This window comes from Pseudonaja textilis, chromosome 2 (assembly GCF_049901715.1).
Source record: "Pseudonaja textilis isolate UNSWEBS1 chromosome 2, rPseTex1.2, whole genome shotgun sequence".
NCBI lineage: Eukaryota > Metazoa > Chordata > Lepidosauria > Squamata > Elapidae > Pseudonaja > Pseudonaja textilis.
The window spans coordinates 189,454,515-189,482,499 of NC_141991.1; the positions used below are offsets into that span (position 1 = coordinate 189,454,515).

Consider the following 27,985-nt stretch of genomic DNA (forward strand, 5'->3'; position numbering starts at 1 on the left):
AACTTCCAGATGGTTTTCAAGGGCAACCCATATAGAGCACATTATACAGATGTGGCCAAAAGTATTGCAACACTTCACTTTACCCCAAAGAATTCTAGTATAAGTTGAAGCAGACAAAATCAGTGGTCTCCATTTTTATTAAGTTCAGGGAACAAAATAGCAGTCAGCTTAGTGTATTCTTGTAAATAATAAAATAAATGAAAAGGGCATGGTCATTTGACCATGTCTACAGCAATCCAATTGTGAGCTGATCAGGAATATATTTAGATATAGGGCCCATTTATCTGGGCCTAAGCTATCCTGAACTTAGTGGGTTTGACTTTTGAATATAGATGTAAGATTTTGCCATTAAAATATTTGAATCAGATTCTTTAACCTAAATTTAGATTCCTATCATGTAACTACTGTCCCATCTAGTCCTATAAATATATTCTGGGATGAGATATTTTTTTAAATACTTTCTCTTCATTTGTGAAATCCAGCATGGTAAAATGTTATGGTGCTAGATTAGGAGCAAGGGAAGTTCCCGCTCTATTTTTCCCTGTAGCATGAAAACCATATGGGAGATTTTGAGCAAGGCATTCCCTCTTAGGGATCAGTGCAGTGGCTCCGTGGTTAAGACCCTGGGCTTGTCAGCTAGAAAGCCAGAAGCCCAGGTTCCATATCTGAGCGCCATACGATGAGGTGAGCTCCCGTTCTTGCTCCAGCTTCTGCCAACCTAGCAGTTCAAAAACATGCAAATGTGAGTAGATAATAGGTACCACTTCCATGGGAAGGTAACAGCACTCCATGATATCATGCTGGCCACATAACCACGGGATGTCTTCGGACAGCGCTGGCTCAATGGCCTTGAAACAGAGATGAGCAACAACCCCTATAGTTGGCAATCTGCAGAGACTCATTTTCATTTATTTCTTACTCCCTCTTAGTCCTAATCAGTATCAGACTCTGCATACAAGGCAGATGTAAAAAGCTATAATGTATTGATAGCTTTGCTGTGAAAACTAGGTGAGTGCATTGCATAAACAAGTAAATTCTGCATACATCCGTTTATATTTGCCAGTAATAGGCAGACATTTCATTATTGACCATTTATATTGAACAGTATCATAGTCAAGTACAGAATAGTAGTCACATAATTAAATCTGAATTGTTTTAATTTATTATAAATGCAGAAGTATCAATACTCCATCTTAAGTATGTTAAAGAATTTGGATTTAAAAGAAGATAGTTTATTACTCACCCGTCTTTAACTGAACACTCTTGTTTCATAGAGTAACAGGTTTGCTAAGTGTCATGAAATACTTGTGAAGAATAAATTACTTTTGTTTTCTGGGCCATAGCAGCATGCCTGAGAATTTTAATAATACTTTGGTCACGTTCATATTTATGACAACAGCCACCTCCAAATCCTCAGTAAACAATTGTTTAGGAATATGGATATGGCTGTATGAGTAACGTATGAGATTACATTCATGCTACGTTTGCCATTGTATTTTGCCTTCATTTTTTCAAACTCATATTCCTGTTTGTACCTTACCATAATTTATTTATTCTAAAATGTTGATAACCGCAGATCAATAATTAGATATGGTAATAATTGGTCCTACAGTCCAGGGATCCCCAACATCCAATCCATGGACCGGCAATGGGTCATGGCATAACAGAAACCGGGCTGTGTAAGCAAGCAAAGCCCCCATCCATGGGATGCGGGCAACACATGAAGCCATGCCCCCTCCAGTCCACGGAAAAACCTTTCTCCACAGAATCAGTCCCTGGTGCTGAAAAGGTTGGGGGCTACTGCTATAGTTAATGCCCTGTACAGGAATATGTTTTACAGTAAATGTGTCGTCCCCCCCCCCCCCTCCGCCTGGACAGCTATCAATGCGGCCCCTCAAGATCGTAACCATTTAACCTTATTATGTTAAAATTATTTTGTATAGTATAAATTTTGGGAAAGTGTCTGCTGACATATGCTGCCTATTAAACTCTTGTTCCTAACTAAGGCAGAATAAGAAGGAAATGCATTCTGGAAAGTTAACGTTTAAAGTGTAGCTATAAGGAATTAAAGTTAGGTGCCTTATTTTTAAACTGGCAGTACAAGCCATAAATATTGAACATGGGTTTAAATGGGTCATGTAGAAAACCTCAATAGTCAGTCAATCATGGGAGAATTCTGGCAAAGGATTGGTCACTTCTCTAGGAATATGCAATTTAGGACTGAAAGTAAATGAGCAGCTGAAGGGAAATAAATAGGCCAATTTCAGGATTATTTGATTTTTTTCTCCCCCTTTAAATATATATTACAAAAATCATTTATATCCTGCATACTTAAAGCCTTTGTTAATTTGCATTTTATTGCTTCTTTTCCTTCAACCACCTTTTGACCCTCAATATCAAAGGAAACTGAGCAATGGTAGTTGCTGTTGTTACAATAAGAAACTTTTCGAGCAGGATCAGGCTAATGCCCATCCATGGTTTATTGGGAACTGGGCTGCACAAGCATAGAAAGCTCTGTTTGGGTAAGCTGCAGGCGTGTACATGAAACAATCCCTCCCCCGCCACTACTGCTGGTCCAGGGAGCCAGAAAGGTTGGGGACCGCTGCTTTAGAGGACAATCATTTTTTATCTGGAAACATTCCTGTCCGCCCACATAAAGTGAGCTCCACAATCAGGACTAAAGACTGGCCCATGACAAAAGAATCATGTCATTGTAATGCAAACTCCACCCTTTTTGTGCATGTGTTCTGATATTATATGCAGGTACAAAAAGGATGGAATAGGTTTTGATTTCAAATCTTGGGAGAAAAGAGGATAAAAATAGTCAGTTCAGCAATGGAATGATTTAAGCCTTTTTCCAGTTCCCTGAGAGCTCTAGGGCTGATAACATAACCAGGTCTCGAAGGCCTTCCAAAATATCAAAATGGATGAAGCTAATCTAATTTCAGGGGAGGAATGTTCCATAAGGCAGGCACCAGAGCAAAGACACATTTTCTGGAACCCACCAAATGTAGATCCCCCCCCACCTGATGGTATCTGCAGCATGCCTTCTTTGGCAGATCTAACAGGTATAACCAGGGAGAGGCAGTCCATCAGATGGCCCAGTCTCATAACATGAAAGGCTTTAAAGATCAAAACAAGCACTTTGAATTGGACTTGAAAGCAAACTGGCAATCCATGCAGCCTTGCGGAACATTTGTTATCCTAGGAGACCGCACTGCTGAATTCTGAACCAGCTAAATCTGCCAGGTATTCTTCAAGAGCAGCCCCAGAGAAAGCACACTGCAGTCGTTTAATTTGGAGGTGACCAGGGCATGATTGACTGTGAGCAGGGCCTTCTGATCCAGGAACAGACCCAACTGGCGCACTAGATGAAGCTGTGAAAAAGCCTTCTTAGCCACCACCACCACCACCTGCTTGTCACCAGGAGTCACAGTCTAGGAAGACCCCCAGGTTGTGCACTGTGTTCACCTGCAGCCATGCAGCACCATCTAGCACAAAAAATGGCATAGTTGTAGAATCAATGGACCCACAAAAGCAAAGCCATTCAGTCTTGCCAGACAGAGTTCATCTGAAGCCTATTATTCCCCTTCCAGATCCTCACAACCTTCAGACACCATGATAAGACTTTCACAGTATTGCTTAATTCCCCGATGGTGCACATATAAAATTGGGTATCATACACATACTGATGATACTTCACCCCCTGGTGACAGTTAAGCTTATGTTGAAGAGGAGAGAGAAAACATCAAACCCTGTTGCCCCCTATATAGTAGGGGTCAAAGGTGAGACTTCACCTAATCATCACTGGAATCAACCACGAAGGAGGCAGACCAGCATAACACTATGCCACCCACCCACAATCCTCTGAGCCAGTCCAGTCCAAGAGGTTACCGTCACTCATGGTATTGAAACTTGCTGAGAGGACAAGCAAGGCAAGAATGGATTCACTACCCACATCCTGCCCATACCAGAGGTCATACAAAAGCTAGACCAATGCTGTTCCCATCCCATATCAGGCTCTGAACCCTGGATGAAAGGGATTCAGATAATTTGCTTCATTGAAAGTCATCTGAATGCAACCACTTTCTTTACCACTTTCCCTAAAAAGGGAAGTTAGATACTGGATTAAAATTGTCCAATATGGTGGGATACAACAATAGTTTCTTGAGGGAATGAATCAAGGCCTCTTTAAAAGACAAAGGGACAATCCTCTCCTACAAAGAAGAATTAATTATCGTCAGAACCCACTCACACAACATCCCCCAGCTGCTTTAATGAACCAGAAGGGACATGGATCTAAGGAGCAGAGGGCCAAGCTCATAATCCTAAGGACCTGGCCACTTCCTCAGATCCAATAGGTTCAAACCATTCCCAATTAACCGGACAAGATTCTGTCATAGGCTTCTTCTCTCAACTTGCAACATAGCTTCCAAATGGGAACGAATCCAAGCAACTTTATTCAAAAACTGCTGCACAAATTTCTCTGCATGCGTCTGTAAGAGGTTCTCCATGGTCTCTTTATCCAACAGGGCCTGGGTCACCTGAAACAGGATTGCAGGGCAGCAATTTGCAAATGCAAAAAGGGTAGGGAAGTACCAATGCTTCATTACCACATATTAGTTAGGCCTTAATGGCAGCACTAACCTGTGTTCCGTTAAGTTCCTTATTGAATACTAACATTGCACTAGACGTCTCCCATTTCATCTCTGACAATTCTTCCATAAACCATAGAGAGTAAAGGGATCTGTGAGAGGAGAGATTGCATTGACATGATCCAATCCAAATCCTCCGCTGCCCTTTTATTTCAAGTGGAGACCAATGCTTCAAATGCAGCAGACCAATAGGAATAACCACCAGTTCATTCTGAAACCATTCTGGGTCCATCAGTCGCAAGGGGCAGACCGATAAGTCCAACCTCTCTGTAGTGAGTGGCGGCAGTAGAGAATCCCATAGAAATCAAGGTGTGATCTGACCATGTCAAAGGGGACACTAAAAGCTCCCCCAATTTTAGATCACATTGTCACTGCTCTGATAGGAACACCAAGTCTCCCATTCTCCCAGGTCGGTCTCTGGATATTAGAATAGGCCCATAGCTGCCAAAGAAACCAGGATTTCCCAAGTCATCTCAGACTCTATTCCTAGGAAAGTCAGATTTATGTCCCCCAGAACCATAAATCTGGGGAAATCTACCATCAGCCCAGAAAAGGAATCAAGGAACTTAGGCATGGTAGCAGGGAGGTTGGTACAAAAGCAGCAGTCGCAACTGATCCCTAGAATCCAGCTTGATGAACAAGATCTCACAACTGGGGACCTCTGAGTCATGCCCCCTGAAAACTATATGAGATCCTCTTATACCCCTGCTCCCATCTCAGCCGATGCCACACTTTAAACACAGCTGGGCAATTTTCAGATCTCAGTAATACATTCCAGGCTGGCTCTATCATCAAATCATGGATGAGGAGGCCTTGTTATGGACTAACCTGGCATTCTGTAGCAGCAGCTGGATTTATGATACCTAAGCATTTTTATTGAAATAGACATTCATTATGTTATATAGTTTTAATTCTAATCTGCATTCTATGTAATTGTTAATTGGTACATACATTGTAAATAAAGTAACATCTTCCAGAGAGAAAAAGAAAAGATTAATCATGTTGTAGTAATTTAGTTCTATATTCTTTTTCTACTCTAATATTCAGTGGAAAACTAGACATCTCCTGCAGTAATTAATGAGAAACAGATTACTGCAAAATAGATGATCCATAGTGGTGTTCTTACTGAAGTTGCACATTTTATCTTTATTGATTAAAATTTACTCTGTAATAAGCATTTTCATATTTACAGGGAAGATGGTATCATCGAAAGCAAGCTGTAAAGGAACTCCACTGTACTTTGATACGACTGCTAAATGAGTTGTTACCATGGGAACCAAAATTAATGAAGGCATTTCATAGAAACAGGTAATTAACTGAACCTTTTTGGTGAACGTAAAATGTAAGAATCATCAATCTTTTAATTGTTTTTAAATATTAATATGAAAAGAAAAAAAATCTTACTATCTACGTTCCATCAAAGGTCTCGCTTAAAAAAGGACTATGATGACTTCAGACGGCAACCGGATCATGATAAATTTATTAGAGAACAGTGGATTAATGAGGACAGTGAAATAAACATTGTCAAAGAAGTTTCCAGTACATTTACCAGTGAAACTTCTGAACACACAGAATTTTTTAAAAGAGACTATTTGGATGCAGGTAAGTGCATTTGTTAACTCTGTGAGTGGAGTATTGGTGGAGATTTCAGCTGTCTTACCAAAATGAAATTTGATAACAAAATAGTTACCTGTTTTATACTATCAATTTCTTTTGTTTTAGAGTATTGTGCAAATTCAAGCAAAATTAATTACAGCATAGCTGTAATTTTGACAAATCAACTCACATGGTTTTCTCAGGTCCCAGGGGTAAAAAAAAAAATTTCTTTCTTTCTTTCCCTTTGGGGAAGAGAGGGATGCTGGTAAGTAACCCTGGCAAGGTGTTTTTTTCATACTTTTGATGGAAACAGTTTCAGATTTTTAAACACACCGCCTGTTTCCCAGGATAAGCAATGAGATATCTCTGTTGGGTTGATATAAATAATTTCAGAACATGCTTAAATATTTAATTGAGTATAAAATGAATGAAGATTTACAGAACTAAAATAATTAAGTTTTTGAGCCCATCATAAATTGTACTACCAAACCTTTTTAGTTGATTGAAACAACAGTGTTAGTGTGATCTAATCAATTAAGAATTATTGTTTGCTTTTCTAAAAATGCTTCCCTTCTTGGTTCTTCTTTTCCTCCTAGAAGACATGAACTCACCAGAAATGGACCTTGGTACAGGAAAATCCAGACCACTTAGAAAAGATTTGACTTGTAGAGAAATGCAGAAGATAGTGCCTAAAACTGTTAAACGCCAATCCAGGCAAAACTATTACCTAGATGACAGCACAAATGATTTTTTACCAAGGAAAAAGCTAAAATTAAGCACAAATGATGCTACTGTCCGTAGTATTGAAAATGATCTGTCAACTGAGGGCTGCTTGAATAGGCAGATAGAATCTTCAGCTTCAGAATCATTGGACATAACAGACTCTACGGCATGTGTACCACATTTAATAAAAGGGACCAAACCTATCCAGGCCTTGCTTGCTAAGAATATTGGGAACAAAGTGGCCTTAACAAGTCAGTTGCCATCTACAGTAGGTAGAAGCACTTTTACTTCTGAAAAACTGATTATATCAACAATCAGTTCTTCTCCAATTAAACCAGAATTGCCCTGCCAGACCAGTTCGAAGAGTTCTTTGCAAGTGTTGTACAAAATGCCAGCTGGCCATTGCATGCCAGTAGACTTGCACAATAATTCAGTGAAGATTCAGATGCAGCCTGTGGTTGATGGTAAGTCAGGAGAAAAAACCACAGGAGAGAAGATCATGCAGCAAGTCCTTATTTTGCCTAAAAATTTTCTTATCCAGCACAGAGAAAGTAAAAGTGGAGCAAAAGAAAACCAACCCCTGCAGCAAAATACAATGGAGCAACACTGCATTTCTCTTCCACAATCAACAGATACCAACACTACTTTAGTCCCTTCTATTCCAGCTTCTTCAATAAATGCTGCTTCTACACTTCTGCCTAACACAAATGTTAAAAAAAATATTATACAGTTGCCACAAGAGCCTGATTCAGTGAATAGAATTTCGCTGCTGCCCTCTGTCACTTCCACTAGTAACACATTAGCATCGGTAGTGAAAATGAACCAAAGTGAGACTGCAAAAATTACCAAGACTGTCGTTTCAGCTGCTGCCTCCCCTGTTGCTTTACCTATTGTTTCTTCAGCAATTCAGACTTTGACAACAGTATCACAGAGTGTGACTTCTTACACCAATTCTTCCCCTCAAAATACTGCTGACAGTGAAACAAAACAAGAGCTGAAAACAATCTGCATAAGAGATTCACAGTCTATTCTTGTCAGGACACGTGGTGGGAACACAGGAATTGTAAAAGTGCAGACAAATTCAGAACCAATTTCTGCTAGTAGCTTCTCTCCAAGTTCTGTTTTTACATATGCACCCCAACTTCAAGCATTTTTAATGCCCAAATCCACACAGTTATCAACTTCTACTGTTTCAGCTGTGACAAAAGCGATACCTAGCTTCCCAACACTTGCTCAAATGTCTCCAGCAACTTCTTCTATCCCAACTATTTCCTCTTGTGCAAATCCAAAAAAGGGGAAAAATACCACAGTCACATTTGGGCAGTCTCATAATAGTGGTGTGAATCAAGGAGTGTCAAAAACTCTACATGGATCCGCCTCTCCATTCTTATCTTCCATGTCGTCAAACATTGTCATGACAACTCCACCAAACAGTTCTGGTAATGCAGTGAGTTTATCTACAGAAAACGTTGGGCAGAGTTCCACTTGTACTACCCAGGCTTCTTTTATTAATCAACAAGTCAATGTAAATAATGCAAAATATTCTGTTGCACAGCCTGAAGTCACTTCCATTACCAGCAGAGGTCTGGGTAGTGCCCAAGTTCAAAAACTTATGTTAGTCACAAATCCTTCACTTCTTCCTGTGTGTGGAGCTACAGGAGTCAATTTAATTCCTACTCCAACATCCACTGGTGTTAGTACGCAGAAACTGGTTTTCATTAATACTCCACTTGCCAGTATTCAGTCAAATGCAAATGTAACAACAGAACCACTTAAACAGACTTTTCCTCCTTCCATTGGCAAGACATATGTTAAAAGCACAGAGAAACCTCAGCTCATCCTTCTTCCAACTACTGTGGGATCATCATTAAAAATAAATACATCACCAACTGTTTCTCAAGTAAAAGATGTAAAAATAGGTCTCAATATTGGTCAGGCCTTTATAAATAGTACAGGTAATGTTCAGAATGTTTCAACAGTTAACATTATGCAGTCTACAGCACCAAAAGATTTGGAAGACAAAAATAACCATAATGTAATTTTCCCATTATCAACCAGTAGTAGTGTAGTTCCTGTATGTTCAAGTTTGGCATGTCAAAACATTGCAGCAAAAGCAGTAAATACCACTATGGTAACCAGCAGCCAATGTTTAAATCCTACTTCTGTGGCACTGAGTGGAGCTACTACTGGAACACAGCCTGCTATTTTGGCAGGTGGAATGGAACCCCCAGCAAAAGTAATACCAGTTTTAACTACACGGCTGCCCTCCTCTAATGTTGGAAGTACTATGGCTATATCAACTGTGAAAACAGGACACTTAGCTTCATCTGTACTGATTTCTACGGCTCAACCAACAGTTTCTCATTCAAGTTTATCATCTACTTTTCAGTTGCCAGTAACAGTTTCCTTGTCTGGACCAGTGAATGGTGTCCCTAAAATGTTGCATACAGTCCCTCAATTGCCAGCAATTCCACCTACTTCGCAATGTGTGCCCCATTCAAAAAGTCAACAGTCCACTAAACTAGCTCAGTTTCAGCCCACAGGAATTTCAGCTGGAGTGCCAACAAATGGAAGTAATCAGAAACTTCAAAAAGCATCCCCAAATGCAAGTAAAGTGATTAATGTTTCTAATTTAGTTCCTCTGCCTTGCCCATCTGTACCACTTAATGTAAAGCCGGTTTCAGCTTTCTCCTGTGCTCCTGGTACCTCTACAATTCAGGCTGTTCCATCCTCACCATCAATAGTTAATAATGTAAGCAGCCAATTAAATGAATCCCATATTCAGCAGAAAATAATAATTAACACCTGTACACCTTTGGCACCTGGAACCCAGATAATGATCAGTGGTACTCGTTTTGTTGTTCCATCTCAGGGCCTTGGAGCTGGCAGTCATGTTCTTCTCATTTCTGCAAATCCAAAAATTGGACCTCTCTTAACTGTTAGTAATGGCCATGGATTATCGTTTGCCGCTCCCACTCCCCAGAAGACTACACAAGTGATGGGTAATTCCTTAAGCTGGCAGCCATCAAAACTGCCTTTAAAAAGCTCTACCAAAATTGTGAACTCTCTTGGGATTGCAAATCCTGTGCCTATTGTTCATGCTACTCCACAAATAATTGCCAATACTTCAAAGTCAGGCACTCCATCTTCTACAACAACACTGTCTACATCTTTGGTAATGGTCACCTCATCTTCTACTCAAACTAAAACAACTTTAGCTCCTGCAACCCACACTAGTATCTCTCAGCTACAAAACAGTAAGTCTGCATTGCACCTAGATACATCTATTAAAAAACTGATGGTCAGCCCTGAAGGAGCCATTTTGAATGCTATAAAGACTCCAACATCAGAAACTTCATCTCTGTCTTCATCCTTCTCTGCTGATCTTATTTCTACAACTAAGAATTCTGCTGTTGTCTTCCCCAGTTTTCTGAACTCCAGCATAGGTGTTCCAGACACAGCTGCGTCTTGAATTTCACGTAAATGAGCCGTTGAAATTTTGGGGCATTTGTATGTGTGCGTGCGTGTGTATGTGTACAAAATTAATTTATATTGTTTTTTAAAGTACACTGTTTGAAACATCTGACTTATGTCCATGAACCCAAGGCATGTAATGGCACGTTTTGAGCAGACAAAACAATGAAGCAAAAAAATATTTTTGCATATCATTGAGAATTCATGAGTGGAAAGGATTCAAGATGACAATAGATAGAAGCTACACAGTTTGCTGTTAACAACAAAATGTTACCTGTTGACCTGTTAAAACATCTGTCACATCTCAAGAATTTGTGTGCACAAAGCCATCATTGGTTTTTTTAAAAACTCATGTAAGATTGAGGATCATTTCGGTTTCCTTTTTTCCAAAAATGGTGAGAAAGAACTTCTTGAAGTATCTTTCAGAGCAAAGCTTTTAAAGGCTTTTATTAAAGCGGGAGAAAAACTGTTCAGAGATATAGAAAGCAATGTTTGGTTCTTGGTTAGCACATTTACTAGGATCTGTTTTTTCTCATAATTTAGAAATTTTCTATTTTGTTTTCAAATGTTCCTATGTTCTATATTGATGTGTTGTAAAAATGCAATCTATGGTGTAAAATTGTACATAATCCCAATTCCTTAACAGTATGGACTAAACCATGTGTAAAAAGAACTACTCTGTCTTATTTATGTTTTGTTTACATAATGTATAGTTTTTTAAGTATTTTAGTAATTTTGGATAAGTGTACTGTTTAGCAATAATGCAGAAGGATCTGTATGTAATAAACAAAGTTGCTGTATTTCTGCTTCATAATACTCTGTGGAAAAAGGATATTTGTCAGTAAGATATCAACATACTTGCATTAAGAAATCAATGGAGGTTTCCAAATATTATAAGCATAGCTATTTAGACATGGTCCAATATAACATGGCATTTACCCTTAAGTAAATGGCTCACAATTATTATTATTATTTTGCAAATTTTACAGCTCTTCTGTGTATCATTTACAGACCTCCTAAAGTGATATAATATAGTGGCCATAGAACATGAACATTTGTTCACATTTTCAAATGGGTTATTAATTATTAATTATTTATGTTTGTCTTGATTAAAATGACAAAGAAACCTAACTAGCTAATACACGCTATGATGTACCATGTACAATGATGTAATAATTGTGAGGTAGACAATGAAGAGAGTTGACTTGCTTTGAAGAATAGCTGAAATTGAAAATATTACTCAGTCATCCGTTCCTCACCATAAATTCCACTTTATTCATACTTTCATTAGGATTTCACAAACAAGTACTTTAAAGGGCACAGTTTGCATCACAAGTTTTTTTCCTATCTCTCCCCCCTTTTGTGGACATATGTTTAGTTGTAGTTCTTATAAGACAAGTATTAGCAATGCAATAGCCACCAACCACTTTATCTTCAAACAACCAATAGCTCCTGCCACTTCAAACCACCTTCTAGCCTTTATTTTCTATTATATCATTGCAAATTCAAAACACTAAGTATTTGTATCTGGAACAAATCAGAGAGAAATCAATTGTTTGACCATGGTTTGTATCTTCTGATAACAAGCTTCATATTGGTGGTTTGCAGCTGTACCTCTTGGATGGAATCCCTGGATCTGCTCATGGCTAAACACTCTTAATCTGAAATTTACTTCCAGATTTCAGAATTAGGATTTCCTCTTGGATCAGAAATAGGAGCACTATGGTTAACACCGAATTATCATAGTACATAACTGTCAAACATTCCTCTCATTAAGATTATTTAAGGCTGCCTTTGGGATTATAAATATATTCCCATAATGCCATAGCAACATATAAAAATCTTAAAAGTGTATTTTTTACAAACAAGGAACTGAGATTTAGATTTTTTTCACCGGAGAGGACATGAAGTGAGCCTTAGAGTATAAATATCGCTGATTCCATAAGGGAGAAGGGTATATAGATCTCAAACCTTCTTTCCAGAAGCCTTCTGAAGCTTCTCTCTGGTTTACCCCCTGATTTGGAATAGTATCTTGAGACTTCCAGTCTTCCACACCTGTTTCCTGGGTACTTCAGTTATCATCTTCCTCATAATCCTGGCAGAGGGGGTATTCAGCAGGTTCTGACCAGTTCTGGAGAACCAGTAGCAGAAATTTTGAGTAGTTTGGAGAACCAGCAAATACCACCTCTGACTGGAGATTTGACAGTATCCTTCCCCTGCCACGTCCACCAAGCCACACCCACACAGCCGGTAATAAAAATTTTTGAATCCCACCACTGAATCCTGGTGTATGCCCCAGGATGTCTTTCTGAAAATTAAACAGTAATGCCCCCCTTCTCAAAAAAGGAAATGATATTTATATTGCAATCCTTTGATCATATCACTAAAAATATTAAGGTGAGATGATTCTTCTTTGGCATGTATGGCAGATGTGGTTACTTAATATAATTTTTGAATTGATACAACATTCTTTGCAACTTGGATCTCCTGTTTCTCTACAGTTGCTTTACAAATAGCTTGGAATCAGGTGAGACAAATAAATCTGTGGTGTTTTTTTCTTAAAAACAAACTGGTGCCCCAGTAGTGGGATTCATTTTTGTTTACTACCGGTTCTGTGGGCGTGGCAGGGGAAGGATACTGTAAAATCTCCAGTCAGAGGTGGTATTTGCCAGTTCTCCAAACTACTCAAAATTTCCGCTACCGGTTCTTCAGAACTGGTCAGAACCTTCTGAATACCACCTCTGTGGTGCCCAGGAAATAGTAACTAATCCTTCCTTTCCTAATGCAATTTTCTAGATTTGTTGCCTCAGGCTATTGTTAGCTGCAGATGACATTGTAACTTGTTGCTCTTTTGCTGAAAATGACCCAGTTAAGATTGCTTAAGAGGGCATAACAGGGAGAGTGTTAATACAGTGGAATTTTATGTTCCTGATTCAAATCCTGTATGGTAATTTTAAAATAATGAAAGGTTCTGAATCTCTTATAACCAGTTGGATCTTTCATCAAATAGATCTTCATCAAGCACTTCAATTACCCTAAATATGTAACAGGCCGCAGCTTAAGTATCTAAATTTGAATTAAAATTGCCAGGTTTAGATGTAAAATTAAATGCATATTTAATAAAGATATTTTTAAAATTTAGATACCACTTCTTTTTCAAAAGCCCCTAAATTGGTGTATGTGAATGCAATAGCGATGTGACACCAGTGCAAAATACCATGGAATATAGAACAAGAAAACGCCATTTGCACACAAAGTTCATTGACAAATATGGAGGTGACAAATATGGAAACTAAGGGAGATTGTTGTTATCTAACCCCTTGTGCAGAGAGGTCTCCAAACTTGGTAATTTTAAGACTTGGGGACTTCCAGAATTCTCCAGCCAGCTGACTGAGGAATTCTGTGAGTTGAAGTCCAAAAGTTTTAAAGTTGCCAAGTTTGAGGACCCCTGCCCTAGTGTCTGAGTATTCCTACCAGTACTCTCACCTACCACTCTCACATAAGGGTGTGAGTTAGAGGGAGTTTAATCCCTAAAGGCAAACTAAATGATAATAGCAGATCTTTAACAAATCCTATTGTAAAAAAACCTGAAGAATCTAGAAAATGAAGAGCATATTTTTAGCAGCTTTTCCAAAGCCCTTTCAACAAATAAAATGCAAACGATTTTTTTAGGAGCCTTTAAATACCTGATTAATTGTGCTATTTCTTTCATATTAATATTTGAATTTGTTGTTTTCCATTTCATTTTGTTGTTGTGAATTATTCTGAATAGGGTTTCAAAAGAGCAAAATGTTGATAGTAAATTATTTAATCCCCTCCCCAAAGCTTTTTTCCTAGTTATTCTTTCTCTGAGTACAGGTAGTCCTCGACTTACAACAGTTAATTTAATGACCATTCAAAGTTACAACATCATTACTGAAAAGGGTGACATGATCATTTTTCACAGTTACGACCATTGTAGCATCCCCATGATCATGTGATCAAAATTCAAAATTCCTTGGCAACCCAAAGGAAAAAGGCAAGCAGAAAGACATATTCTGAGAACAAAATGTAAGGATCATTAAAAGTTTTTGCACCCTAAAGGACTAAAACCATATCCAGAAAGGGAGTGTGTACACAATTTATACCAGATTGGGCAGGACTGAAGACAGACCATAATTTCAGATCTTATTTTTCTTTAGACAACACTAGCAAAAATTAGAAGCTAATGAGTTGTATATACATAGGCACTATCAGATGGCAAGTTTTAAATACAGGGAAAATTGTATTTCATCCTTTAATATAATGTCTATTGCCTCAGCTTTAACTCCTGGTAATTTTTATAGACACATTCTTGCAGTTTTCTCCGCATAATGTAGAAGTATTTTTCATTGTATTCTCCAAGGAATTTTTTATTTCCCAGTTTAGCTCATAGCTCTGGATTTCCCAGGTGGTCTCTATAATCCTGATGAATTTTCTAGATCATCCAAGGTTAACTAGATTCCCTTTTTGTTTATGGAGATTCTTAGACATCCAGGTCATGATTGTCCCAAAGGTGCTTTTTCAAGAGGCAGCTGGACTTTCTGGTTTTTCTTTGAAGACTTTTAGCTGATCATCCAAGAAGCTTCAGAGCTGAAGAAGCTTCTTGAATAAAAAGTGGAACATCTTTTTAAAAAAACCAAAGTCCAGTTACCTTTTGAAAAATCACCTTTGCAATTCCCTGTTTGTTAGTATTGCCATGGATTTCAAGTAGACTGTTTTTTGTTTTTTTGTAATATTTATTATATATATATAAATGATATAGTATGTTACTGTTAATCTTATATTGAATGACGATATATAAAATGAAGATACATAGACTATAGTTTCAACATCTTAGGCATGTCATGCAAAAGAGGAGAGTTACATTTTCTTAAGCAAGTATTTCTGAAAATATTCATATTAGCTTGTGTTTTCTCTTCCAGATGCTCCTAGAAATTACTTAAAGTAAGCAAGAACTTAATTAATTGCTCCTGCTTATGGTGCATACGGTGGTGGCAACAGGCTGCTGGAGCTCTTATCATAGGCTGGTGGGGCATCTGGCACCTGTGTCAATGAAAGTTGAGTAAGGGAGAAGTTAATAATATGAAAAGCAAAGTAAAATTCCCAATGCTGGTATAAAAATGTTTCCAAAGAATAATCCTCCACCATTATCAATTTCCAGAGGCACAATTATATTACTTTTTAGCAGTCAACATATCAAGGAGTTATGCAAGTAGTATGTTGCATATACCATGTTTCTTCAACAATACGGCCTCCTCCAATAGGAAGTCCCAGCATGCTTTATGGGTATAAAATCAAATTAAGCCTCTCCCCCCAAATTAAGGCCTAAATTAAACATGCGAAATGGGGAGGAATGGCGGGTGGGCTTGCCGTTAGGAAGTACTTTTGTTGCATACCTGGATATGGTGCTGCCTGTGTTGACTTCAGTGTTGGTGGGGCACTTCGTATCGGGAGACCTTCTGCCACCATTGCTTTCCCTTCTCCCCGTGCTGCCGCGGCGTTTAAAAATGATGCCCTACTACCAGTACAATAAAGACTCCCCTGCCCAAGAGGGCAGATGCGGCGAGGTGAATCTCCGGGGCCGCAGCACAGGATTGGCCCACCCTGGGAGAAGTGCCTAGCCGCCATCCCTGCCTGGCGCCAGGCAGAGCGTGAAGAGCTTCTCCTGGGGTGCCCAGCGCAGCTGACAGGTGGGCCCTCCTGCTCAGGAGCGGAGCTCTCACCAAGGCAGCAAGCACCTCTCCGCCAGACCCTCCGCTTATCCCGCCAGGGCTGCGCCAGAGCTGTGCAGGCTGTGCAGAGCCAGGAAAGCGAGCTGCGGGTGTGTCCCTGCTTGCCAAGCAAAAGAGCTGGGCCAACCCGAGCTTGGCTTCCTTCCCAAGTCCCTCCAGCCCAAACCCGAAGGGGCCACCAGGAGAGGCTGCCTGAGGCAGTGATAGCTCCCACCCGTCCACGGACAGGGAGGTGAGGTAACGGCAGCGCTGCTTCCCTGGCCGGCGGGTCTGGCGGAGAGACCCCGGAGCCACCCGTCCTCTCCACCCCTCGCCCAGCCCTTCCCCATCCCCACGCATCTCCAAATGCGCCGGCAGCTCCAAATGCTGCAGCAGCACGGGCATTGGGCAGAGGCACTCACTCAGCGGGGCTCAGCTCAGAGAAGGACATGGCACAGGCCGTCGCCTTGCCTCCCTGTCCACGGATGGGTGGGTGCTATCACTGCCTCAGGCAGCCTCTCCTGGTGGCCCCTTCGGGTTCAGGCTGGAGGGACTTGGGAAGGAAGCCAAGCTCGGGTCGGCCTGGCTATTTTGCTTGGCAGGTGGGCGCACCCACGGCTCGCTTTCCCAGATCTGCCTAGCCCATACAGCTCTGGCGGGATGAGTAGAGGGCCTGGCAGGGAGGTGCTCACTGCCTTGGCAAGAGCTCCACTGCCAGACAGGAGGGCCCGCCTGTCAGCTGTGCTGGGTGCCCCAGGCGAAGCTCTTCACGCTCTGCCTGGCACCAGGCAGGGATGGCACCTGGGCGCTTCTCCCAGGGTGGGTCGATCTTATGATGCAGCCCCGGGAGATTCACCTCCCCATGTGAGGTTGGTCTGCCCTCTCAGGCAGGGGAGTCTTTGTCGTACCAGTAGTAGGGCGTCGTTTTTAAAAGAATTGGTTTTGCCTTCGAAGGCAAAGGGGAAGCAGCAACAGGAGCGCCTGAAGCCAAGTGTCTCCTCCGGGCTCCGGTTGCAGGGAGGAGCCCTGTCTGGCCACACGTGGCTGCTCCAAATGCCACGGCGTTGCTCTAAACACCACGGCAGCATGAGAAGGGAAAGCAACAATGGCGGAAGGTCTCCCGATATGAAGTGCCCCACCAACACCGAAGTCAACAGCCAAGCCATCGCTGCCTGCCCAAGGATGCAAGGGGGGGGGAATTAAATCACCCCCAAAAGGACGGCCTAGCCATTTTTTCAGGGGTAAAAAAAAAAAAAAGTCCCGGCATTATTTTGTGAGAAACACAGTAGTTCATGATTCATATTCATCAATTCTTGTAAGCATTCATTGTAAGAAAGAGTTTGTAAGAAATAGATGGCAGCTGGAAGTGTATGTGTGTGTGCGTACTGTTCGTTGGTTTCTGATATAAGACAGACAACCAAGCATTTAAATTAAAGATTTCAATGTTCAATATTCAACCTTTAAATATATAAATAATAATTTAAATATAAATTTAAAAAACAATGATTCCCAGGAATAATTTTCTACCTCAGGGGTCCCCAACATCCAGGCAGCAGCCCATTACCAGGCTGTGGCCTGTTTACAACTGGGCTACACAAGCAGCAGACTCATGCATGGAGCTCCAGTTATGTGTGGGGGCATACACTGGCCGCTTGCACAAATGGAGTTCCTTGCATGAATGCATCTACCTGCCACTCACACAGAACCATCCCTTCTCCCCCCTCCGCCAGGCCTACAAGCCAAAAGGGTTGGGGACTGCTGTGCTACAGAATAGGCCAATAGTAGAAGTCACTAATTGCCACAAGTCCCACACAAAACCATATTTATCATCAATATAGCTAACAGTCCATTCTGGGGCAATGGCTTTTCCTTTTCTTGGGCCTTGGATAGTAGACCTGTGTAAAAGAAACATAAAGCAGCTACAAAGCAACAGAATGCCACTGTGATACAATCATAGAGACCTGGTCCAAATCTCTTGTCTTTTAGAGCAGGGGTAGGGAAACTTGGCTCTTTTATCACTTATGGACTTCAACTCCCAGAATTCCTGAGTGAGCCATAAAAGGTTCCCCATCCCTGGCCTACTGGTTTTTCAGTTGTGGGGGAAATCAATTCTTGACTGGAATGGGACTGTTTAATACTGGTTTTTCAGTTGTGGGGGAAATCAATTCTTGACTGGAATGGGACTGTTTAATATACAAATGTAGGACATGTCCTAACATTTGTATATTAAACAGTCCCATTCCAGTCAAAAATTGATTTCCCCCACAACTGAAAAACCAGTAGGCCAGGGATGGAGAACCTTTTATGGCTCACTCAGGAATTCTGGGAGTTGAAGTCCATAAGTGATAAAAGAGCCAAGTTTCCCTACCCCTGTTTTAGAGGACCTAATTTATTAATCTTTCCATTGGACAAACTGGATAAATTAGAGAAAATAATAAATTAATTGGATACAATTGACTTCAAAAAGGACAGAAGTCCAGAAATCAATAGAATATTTCAAGTGCCCAGATGATCTTGTCACTGACCTCAAGGTGGCAGCTTAAGAAAAGGAATTTCAAAAATGAATTTAGTAACAGCATAGCTGAATTAGGACATCATAGCTGAATTAGAATTCAAAGTTTTAAAACACAATTTCTTATAGATTAAACAATTTGGCTAAATAGCCAAAACTAAAAAGTAATTAAGGCAGACATCCTTGTATTGTCAGTCAAAATGTACAATATACATTTTGACTGACAATACAAAGATGTCTCACTAAACTAACCACTTAAATCTGTTTCTTTTTCCCATCCTGCCCTTCTCTTTCTTTGGAGGGACCTGCTATCAAGTACTAACAGGGCAAAAAGGAACATTTGCATATACATAGCAGTGTTTGGGTCTCCAGGACTGTTTTTCTTTAAGCCAAAACCCCAAAACACAATCATAAAATGGGGGAAAGTAACTGCTCTGTAATTCATCAAAGAGTTGGATGAAATTATGCTGCAGTACAAATCTGTAAGTAGTTTACGAACAAGTAAATAAGTGTAATAATCGGATCACCGCTGGATAATCAACAATGCCAATGGTAACTGAATATATTCAATAAAAATGGAAACATGTTTATAAGTAAAATGTAAGTCTGAAGGGACTGGTTATCTATTTTGCACGAGCTTTCTACAAAATTGGGTGGTGGTGCAATGGTTAGACTGCAGTACTGCAGGCTACTTCTGCTGACTACCGGCTGCCTGCAATTTGACAGTTCAAATATCACCAGGCTCAAGGTTGACTCAAAGTTCCATCCTTCCAAGGTCAGTAAAATGTGGACCAGATTGTTGGGGGCAATATGCTGATTCTGTAAACCGCTTGGAGAGAGCTGTAAAGCACTGTAGAGCGGTATATAAATCCAAGTGCTATTGCTATATATAATGTGTATTGACTGCTAGGAGAATGAAAGCAGACAGAATTTTTACTGTATTTTTTATTTTAGTATTATATTCACCAACCTAAATCCAGCCCATTCTCATTTAGGACACATATCTCTCCTAACTCTCTTTTTAAACTAACTGTCTAAACTGTACCCTCCTAAAGCATTTATCAAAAGTAATGATAGCAGTCATCTTACCACATGACTATAGCTGCTGGTGTATTCCCGCAAGGGCAGCTTGAAGTCACTGAGGGAGCTTCTGCCTTCGGAGGTGGTCAGGGAGGCCAATCCAAAATTCTTACTCTTTGGCACAAAGACCAATGTTAGAAAGAGTTCAACAGAACAAAAAGGCAGGGTATTAATCAAATGAATAGAAAAAAAGAGATACGAAAGGGATCTTGAAATGCAAAGGAGGAAAACATACTGCAACATTAGAAACACTTTTCCTCAAGAAGAGATAATGCATTCTGATTATGTTATTGCAAAATGATTCATGGGAAAATGGCTATTGAGTAACTCAACTCATAGCTGCATTTGTGCCCAGGCCCAGCATCAGTGGCTGTTCGGGCTTAGTGGATCAGATGTTCCCAACCTGAAGGCCTGTGGTTTAGATTAGGGATCGCCAACCTTTTAGACCTCAGGGACTACCAAACTCATAATTTTAAATCCCAGGGACCACTAACTGGTTCTGTGGGCATGGCCTAATTTGTGGGTGTGGCTTGGTAGTCATGTGACTGGCTGGGCATGGCTTGTATGTAAATATAAATATTTATATAAATATTGATTTTTTTATAAAAAAAGAGCAACTTTTACCCAAAATCAGGCAAAGCAGGCAGGCAGATTGAGTTGCTCACAGAATCACAGATTCATTCAGAGATCTATCTATCTGCCATCGGCTAGCTCAGTCTTTCAAATTTCCTTGCCATGAGTCAGCACTGAATAATAGAACCTTCAGTCCTAAGGGAGGTTCGGCTGTGCTTAAAAGCAGAGCTGAAGATCTAAAGACTAACTAGAAAGCAAGAAAGTCCTGCTTCCCAGCTAATTTAAAATCTCCCAGCACAGCAGAACATATGATGGTCGGAAAAAGCAAAAATAGCAACTTAGCAAACAAGGTTGCCGGGTAAGGAGTGAGTGGGAGGGGAGGTTTCCCGCGGGCCATGTGGGCGGTGCAGCCTTGTGTTTCTGCGCAGCCTGGATTAATTACTTTGGGGGGTGCTCTGGGGGTGACATTTCTCTGCGGCCCACCAAAATTTACTCACGGCTCACCGGTTGGCGACCACTAATTTAGATCTCTTTAAAATTTGGGTGCAGCTCTCGGAGAGCCATCCAAATTTGCCAGCAAACCATAATTTTGCATATTACAGCAACGAGAATATATTGAAGTAATAATTGTTTCAACACATTCTTAATTAAATCAAATCTGATTTGTAACTGAATCTAATTTGTTGTTCCATCCCAAACACGCCTTCTATTTGCTTCCAGGTATAATTCAAAGTACTGGTTATTACGCACAAATTCCTACATGGCATAGGGCCAGAACTTTTGAAAGACTGTCTTATTCACACAATTACTATCAATTCCATCATGTCAACAGAGGAGCATGCTCCAGATCCATCTTTTCGGGATTGTCATATAATGGGACCCAAATAATAGGTGTACCTGCACTCTAGAGTATCATACTGCCTTGAGATTTGGTTGGCCCCAATTCTGTTTCTCTTTTAGAAAGCCTTGAAGATCTGGTTATTTTTCCCTGCAAGAGACTAGAAGAGTGAAGTTCACACTATTGGTGAAGGATGCATTGAGGAATATTATCTTGTGGTGGTAGTACCAACAGCCCCGCTGAACAGGAGCCCGTGTGGCCGCTGCCGGCCCACTTCAGCGGAGACTTGTTGCCGCTTGAGCATGTCGCTCCCAGCCTCCATTTTGCTGTCAGAGGCCTTTCCTGCATCTGAGAAATGTGTTCCGAATTGATGCACGTGGCGCCCTCCCCCAGCCTCATTTCGCCGTCAGAGGTTTCAGGAAAGGCCTCTGCAGCTGATAAAAGAGCTCCGGATCCAGAGCTCTTTCATGGGCTACACAGGCCTTTCCTGAAAGCCTCTGATGGTGAAATGGAGGCCAGGGGTGATGTCAAGGGGTGGGATGCTACTGGTTCGGCCTGGTTCTATAGAATTGGTAGTTCTGAAGAGCAGCAAACGCCAAACTGGTTCAGTGTCTGCTGCTCTGTTTGGCCCAGCTGCTTGCCTGGGCTCTTGGCTGTCCTTTATTTCCTGCTTTTTCAACCTCAGCTGCTTTGTGCAGCACAGCTGAGGATTTTCAAACACCGTGCACCCGGGCGCAGCACTTGTCAGGTTGTCCGGGCAGCACAGCTGAGGTTTTTAGGAAATGGTCTACACACATGTGCAAAATGCATTCTCACCAGGGGTGGAATTCTACCTGCCAGAGAACTGGCAAATCACATCCCTGGCTGGCCCCGCCCCACCCCGCCCATTCACTCCTTACCTGGCATGTCTGCTATCAAACTTGCCTGCTAAGTTGCTATTTTTCCTTTCTTTTCCCCGACCATCAGTTGTTCTGCTGTGCCGAGAGATTTAAATTAGCTAGAAAGCAGGAAACAGTGGGATTTCTTGCTTTCTAGCTAATCTAAAAGCAAAACTGAGCCTGAAGCTTCTATTATTCAGTGCAGACTCAGGTAGCAGATGGCAGAAAGATAGAGTGAATCTGTGATTCTGTGAGGTAACTCAATCTACCTGCTGCTCTGCCTGATTTTGAGTAAAAGTTGCTCCTTTTTTATAAAAAATTCAATATTTACATAAATAGTATGTTGTGAGTTAATTTTGTGAGTTTGCTTGCTAGCAAATTTTGAGTTTGCTTACAAGCAAATTTTATGTGACAGACTCAGGTAGCTGATTGCAGAAAGATAGATCTCTGAATGAATCTGTGCTTCTGTGAGCAATTCAATCTGCCTGCCTGCTTTGCCTGATTTTGGGTAAAAGTTGCTTTTTTATAAAAAAAAATCAATATTTATATAAATATTTATATTTACATACAAGCCATGCCCAGCCAGTCACATGATCACCAAGCCACACCCACAAATTAGGCCACACCCACAGAACAGGTTGTTAAGAAATTTGAATCCCACCCTTGGGTGATGTGCACAAGTGGCAGCAAGCAGTTGCAGAAGAAGTGGGCAGGCAAGGGGAGGCAGGTGTCAGCGTGTGCAAGGTCTGGTTGCAACTGTCCAAAGGTAAGCAGCTCCTCACCCTCCCTATCCCCACCTTGACTTGATTTTTACTCATGCGTCTCACCCTGCCCTGTGCAAGCAGGTGCAACGAAGCGGATGGGGTCTTATTTTTGGGGAAACAGTGTGTGTGTGTGTGTTATGTATATATATGTGTGTGTGTGTGTTTGTATACACACACACACACATATATATATACATACATACATTGCTGAGTTGGACAGCCATATAAATTGATAAAAACAAATAGCAAAACTATGAACACACTCTCCACAAAATCAATGAAGTGCCAGTTGAGCTGTTGTCCAAATGTAGCGAACAAGATTGTGGCTCACCGGTTAAGCACATTATGTGAATGTAATTACAAAAGGATATTTAAACAGCTCCACACCAGAGTGTAGTTCCTTTGGCAGTGATTCATTACAGAATATTTTTATGTATCAAAGAAAAAGAGGAACATCACCTGAATCAGATAGTATGGATTCTAAGCAGGCTTGAGCTTAGCATATTTTGTAGAAATTTAGAAGTGTTCAAAGAGGTGGGTCTAATTGAATAAGCAATAAGAAGGCAGTTTATCCTTACCAAAAGCCTTGTATAACCACTGTGCCTTTTGCAACACCAACAGCCAAGAATCAGTAGAACTGCAAGAAGAACTATTAGAATTCCAATACCTGTAGCCCTGTTGAAAAAGGCAAATAGATCTAATTACTGCTAAGGATTTGGAATAACTATTCTACATTTCAAAGGTACATGCAGAGGAAAAAGAGATTTCATGCTTTACAAAATATAGCTTTATCATTTAAGTGGAGATAAAATAACAGTTGTTATTAATAAATGCATAGTTTTATAAGGAATGTATTAATATTCAAATGAATTCAGAGAAATTTCATTTACCTATTAAAAACTATATGTTAGAAATTCATGATTAATTCCATGTCTGTCAAAGATAGAGACAGAAAGCTGAGGTATCACTCAGAGAAAATCTAAATGTAATATCTCTATTAATCTACAACTCTATAGGAAGGTGTGAAAAGGTATGGTGTGGAGGTTAACTCAGCCTGTCTCCGGGGGATTCTGGCCTTGATCAGACTATCGTATTAGTTTATTGCACTGTATTATATCATCTATTATAATATCATATTCAGTTATGGTATTTTTGTGATATATGCTGTAAATTGCCAATGAGTTGATATATAAATGACAAGCATACCTATTTATTTTATTAAATATAATTATTTAGCAACTATAAAAAAATCAGGAAATGTCTGCCAGTGTCTTGGTAGACAGGACCAAGAAATCAACTTTAGAAGAAGGCTGAAACTGCATTTATTGAGAATCTTGCAATTCTGATTGTGCTATACTTCCTCTCCTTTCTTATATTTTTGTGAATTAGGGAAGTGCTATCGCAGCCACTTACAAATACTGCCTGTTTGTTGTGGACTTAAAACGTTTCCCTTCGTTGCTTTGGTAACAGAGCTCCCATATCTCTGTAAAATAACCTGTAATCCTGTACAAAAGTGGATAAAAGTTGGTTGCCTTTCCTGGTGTTGAAATGCTTACCCATAGTTACCCTAACCCATAGTTAGTTCATAGTACAATCTACCATAAACTTTGCTCTATATTTTCAATCCCACAATGAAGTGGGTAGCAATCGTTAAATGCCTCTGCAATTCCACAAATGAACCATATGTAGCAGTGGTGGGTTTCAATTTTTTTTACTACCAGTTCGGTGGGTGTGGCTTGGTGGGTGTGGCTTGGTGGGCGTGGCAAGGGAAGGTTACTGCAAAATCCCACTCCCTCCCCACCCCACTAACCTGCTTTCCAGCTCTGTTTTCCTGTGCAGGGGAGCAAAAGAAGACCCAGCCGATCAGCTGGGACTCGGGAGGCAGCGAATGGATGGAGGTGGGGCCAGTCAGAGGTGGTAATTGCTGGTTCACCAAACTACTCAAAATTTCTGCTACCGGTTCTCCAGAACAGGTCAGAACCTGCTGAATACCACCTCTGATATGTAGTACCAGGGAGTCAAAATAGGACGAAAGAAGAAAAGCACTCACTTCTGTTGCCCTTTCCCCAAATGAAAAGCACATATTTCACACTGAATTGGGGGGGGGGGGAATGTCCCAAAATGCTTACCCTTCTGCAGAAAGAGCATATCCCTTCCCTCTACCAAAGTTGCCATCTAGGAAATGCTCTCCCCTAGGCATCTTGCTTTGTCCAGGCCCCACCTAAACAAAACAAAACAAATAGAGCAAAGTCTGGTCTGTACAGTATATTTCCATGGAATTTTTGAAATGAAATGCAAAAATATAGTCTTACTTTTCAGCAGCATGAAGGTGTTTTAGTGTAACTATAGCACAAGCATCATCATGCCATGTTCTCATCCCCAAACGTCTGAGGAAATCTAAAAGTCTCTTTAAATGTTTCCCTTTTAAAGTACTTTTTTTCTCCTTTCCACCAACAAGATTTTATAAGGGTTATGAATGATCCAGCAGGCTTTATCAGTGTTGTGGTTGGTGCTGTGGTCAGGGGATGGTATAAGGGACTCCTGTCTTGGTTAAACTAGAGCAGGGGTGGTCAATCTTTTGGACCTCAGGGATCACCAAATTCATAATTTTAAATCTCGCGGACCAGAGACCCTGGGAAAATCCCCCCCAAAAATCTGCAGGAAAATTCCCCACCCTGTTTTCCTACTGATCAATCATTCTTTATTTGGGATCTCAGGATACTGTCTCTAGCTCCATTCTCAGGGAGGGAGGGAGGGAGGGAAGGGGAGAGAGAGAGAGAGAGAGAAAAAAACTTTTGGCTTCATGCAAGGAAAGCAGCAGAAGCAGCAGAAGTCTTTCTTTCTCTCCCCCAAACTTTGCCAGAAATGAGTCTTTGTGAGACTTGTTGTGTCGGTGCAGCCTCTTGGAGCAGGATGCCTTGCAGGGTCCCAAAGACTCATTTCTGGCAGAGTTTGGGGGAGAGAAAGAAAGACTTTTGCTGCTTTCCTTGCATGCAGCCAAAAGCATAAGAAGAAAGAAGTGGAAAGAAGCAGCCCGGTGGCCAGGCAAAGCGCATGGGGTGCGTGGGGCAAGTTCCTTCCCTTTCCTCACTACCTCATGTTGTTTGCAATGCAAGCGACACAAGCCTTGTGTTGGCACAGCCTTATGTTCCCGCGTAGCCTGAATTAATTGCTTTGGGAGGTGCTTTGGGGGGTGACATTTCTCTGCAGACCACCAAAATTTTCTCGCAGACCACCAGTGGTGGTGGCCCACTGGTTGGCGACCACCGGACTAGAGGGCCTCCAAGGTCCCTTCCAGCCTTATGATTCTATGACAGCCCCCCCCAAACTTGTCAAGTTTAAGATTTGTGGACTTGAACTCCCAGAATTCCTCAAGCCTTAAACTTGACAAGATTGGAGACCTCTGTTCTATGATTTCTATCAGCTACTTCAGCCTTTTGCTGCTGCTCATTTCCAGCTGCTGAGAATAGCCCTCCATGGTAATTCTGCCTGAGGCCTTAGGAGAAATGAAACACTCAGCTTCCATAGAAACATCTCCTCCTATTATCTCTGCCTGGTGCTTTCTGACGTGCTTGTTAGGGCTTGTGCAGATCCCTTATAAACATGGCCTTTGTGCATTTGAAAAAATACTATACTGCACACTGTTATTTAAAGAACACTAATTTGATTCTTCCCAGAAGGCTGTTTTCATTTCAAAAAGAAAGCTCATGTGATAATTAGCTTGATCATTCTGTTTACATATTTGAAAGAGCTGGTACTTAGTACATATGATCTGCCCATTGAATGCAACAATTCAATTAAAAATGAAACAATTCACAGAAGAATGTGAAAGGCCTTTACTTACAGAGAAAACTGGAGAGCAGCTGCCAATCAATTCAAGCTTGCTGGACAAATGCTTTCTAATCAGTATCAGAAAGACAAAAACAGGACTCTAATTAAATTCTTCCAATTAAATTTTGCTATCAACAGCAGATTATCCAGTTTTCAATGGTATCTGAATGCAAAACCCCTTTTATTTATAAACTGAAGAAATATGGTTCAAGTTATAACAAGTAAAAGGATTTCAGATCTTTGATTCATATAGCTTCTGATAACTCCAGACCAGACTAATATTTTTACAACCATATCACACAATGTATTTAATATGGAGTGGAACAATTGAGTCTACAGGGAAAATATATATATAGACAAAATTAAATGTCCATGCTACAAGACTGGTGTCTCTCAACAGAAGCTATTTCTCTCTTTTTGCATGTTCTGTAATTCTCTAAATCTGATTCAGAAAGTGGCTTGAGCAAATGTGGAGATATAGGAGGAATTGTGGTGAAGGAACACAGAAAAAACTCCATAACTTGAACAGAAATACACTCATTTCATTTTGTATATATTCTTAATCAAGGAGTAGTAATGAGCTTTGTTAAGATATGCTTTCTCTAATGTAATCATATCTCAAACCTCTCAATGGATTTGTTTTGTTGTCATTTGTATAAATACCTAAGAAAATCAATCATCCATACTAAATCAAGCTGAATGGTTTAATCTAATTTGTGTGACTTCAGCCTTAGAAAAATATATACACACTTTGGGTCAGCTGCAATTACGCTATGTAAATCCAATTAAAGGCAGTAAAGAGGCTAATATTCTGCAAGATCAGAATCAAAAGAGCATTCATTCATTTAACTTTATTTCAAACAAAGATTGCACAATTAAAAAGCAGCGACAAACAAAAGCACCATAAAAATTCATTCGTTTTGATGACTGCCTGTTATAGATACATAGAATGTTAGTTTTAATACTAAATTTTAAAACACTAAAATCTGATTTCACAATAGTCTAAAAACAAAAGTGTGGTATTGTTTAATAGCAAAGTAGTAAATTATGCACTGAAGTAAAATAATGATTCCATCAATTGCATCAAATTTATTTTTCAGAAATCAGGAATTTTACAGAGCTGAAATTTAATATAAAACCTAGCAAACAAAAATTCTGAGTCTTACCAGTTCCTATGCATCCAGGGTCTGGCTGTGCTATGAAAGGTTTTCTCATTTTTCCTTAGGATTAGTTAACTCTCATGACCATCACGAGGGAATTCCTGTCAATGCAGCTTTTGATCACTATAATTGGCATGGTTTAGCTATAAAATGGCTTTTATTCCTCAGG

At 40.4% G+C, this 27,985-nt stretch overlaps 2 protein-coding genes across 4 annotated transcripts in view; one reads left to right on the forward strand and one right to left on the reverse strand.

Moving 5' to 3' along the window:
• The window catches only part of BRD10 (bromodomain containing 10), a 66,977-nt gene extending 55,729 nt beyond the window's left edge, over positions 1-11,248 (forward strand). For 2 of the 3 annotated variants that reach the window (XM_026703727.2, XM_026703729.2), the window contains 3 exons: positions 5,848-5,963; positions 6,079-6,257; positions 6,848-11,248. In XM_026703727.2, coding sequence (XP_026559512.2) covers positions 5,848-5,963; positions 6,079-6,257; positions 6,848-10,446 — 3,894 coding nt within the window. In that variant the 3' untranslated portion in view covers positions 10,447-11,248. The remainder of the gene's footprint in view (positions 1-5,847; positions 5,964-6,078; positions 6,258-6,847) is intronic. The other variant, XM_026703728.2, reaches the window with a different exon arrangement.
• A 4,074-nt stretch (positions 11,249-15,322) lies between these two features.
• Positions 15,323-27,920, reverse strand: MLANA (melan-A). The gene is made up of 6 exons (XM_026703963.2): positions 27,823-27,920; positions 26,670-26,724; positions 24,955-25,046; positions 23,404-23,500; positions 19,782-19,886; positions 15,323-15,512 (listed from the first exon to the last, which is right to left on the reverse strand). The coding sequence occupies exons 3-6, from the start codon at positions 25,023-25,025 to the stop codon at positions 15,444-15,446; spliced, it is 342 nt and encodes a 113-aa protein (XP_026559748.1). The 5' UTR covers positions 25,026-25,046; positions 26,670-26,724; positions 27,823-27,920; the 3' UTR covers positions 15,323-15,443.
• Positions 27,921-27,985: the final 65 nt, after the last annotated feature.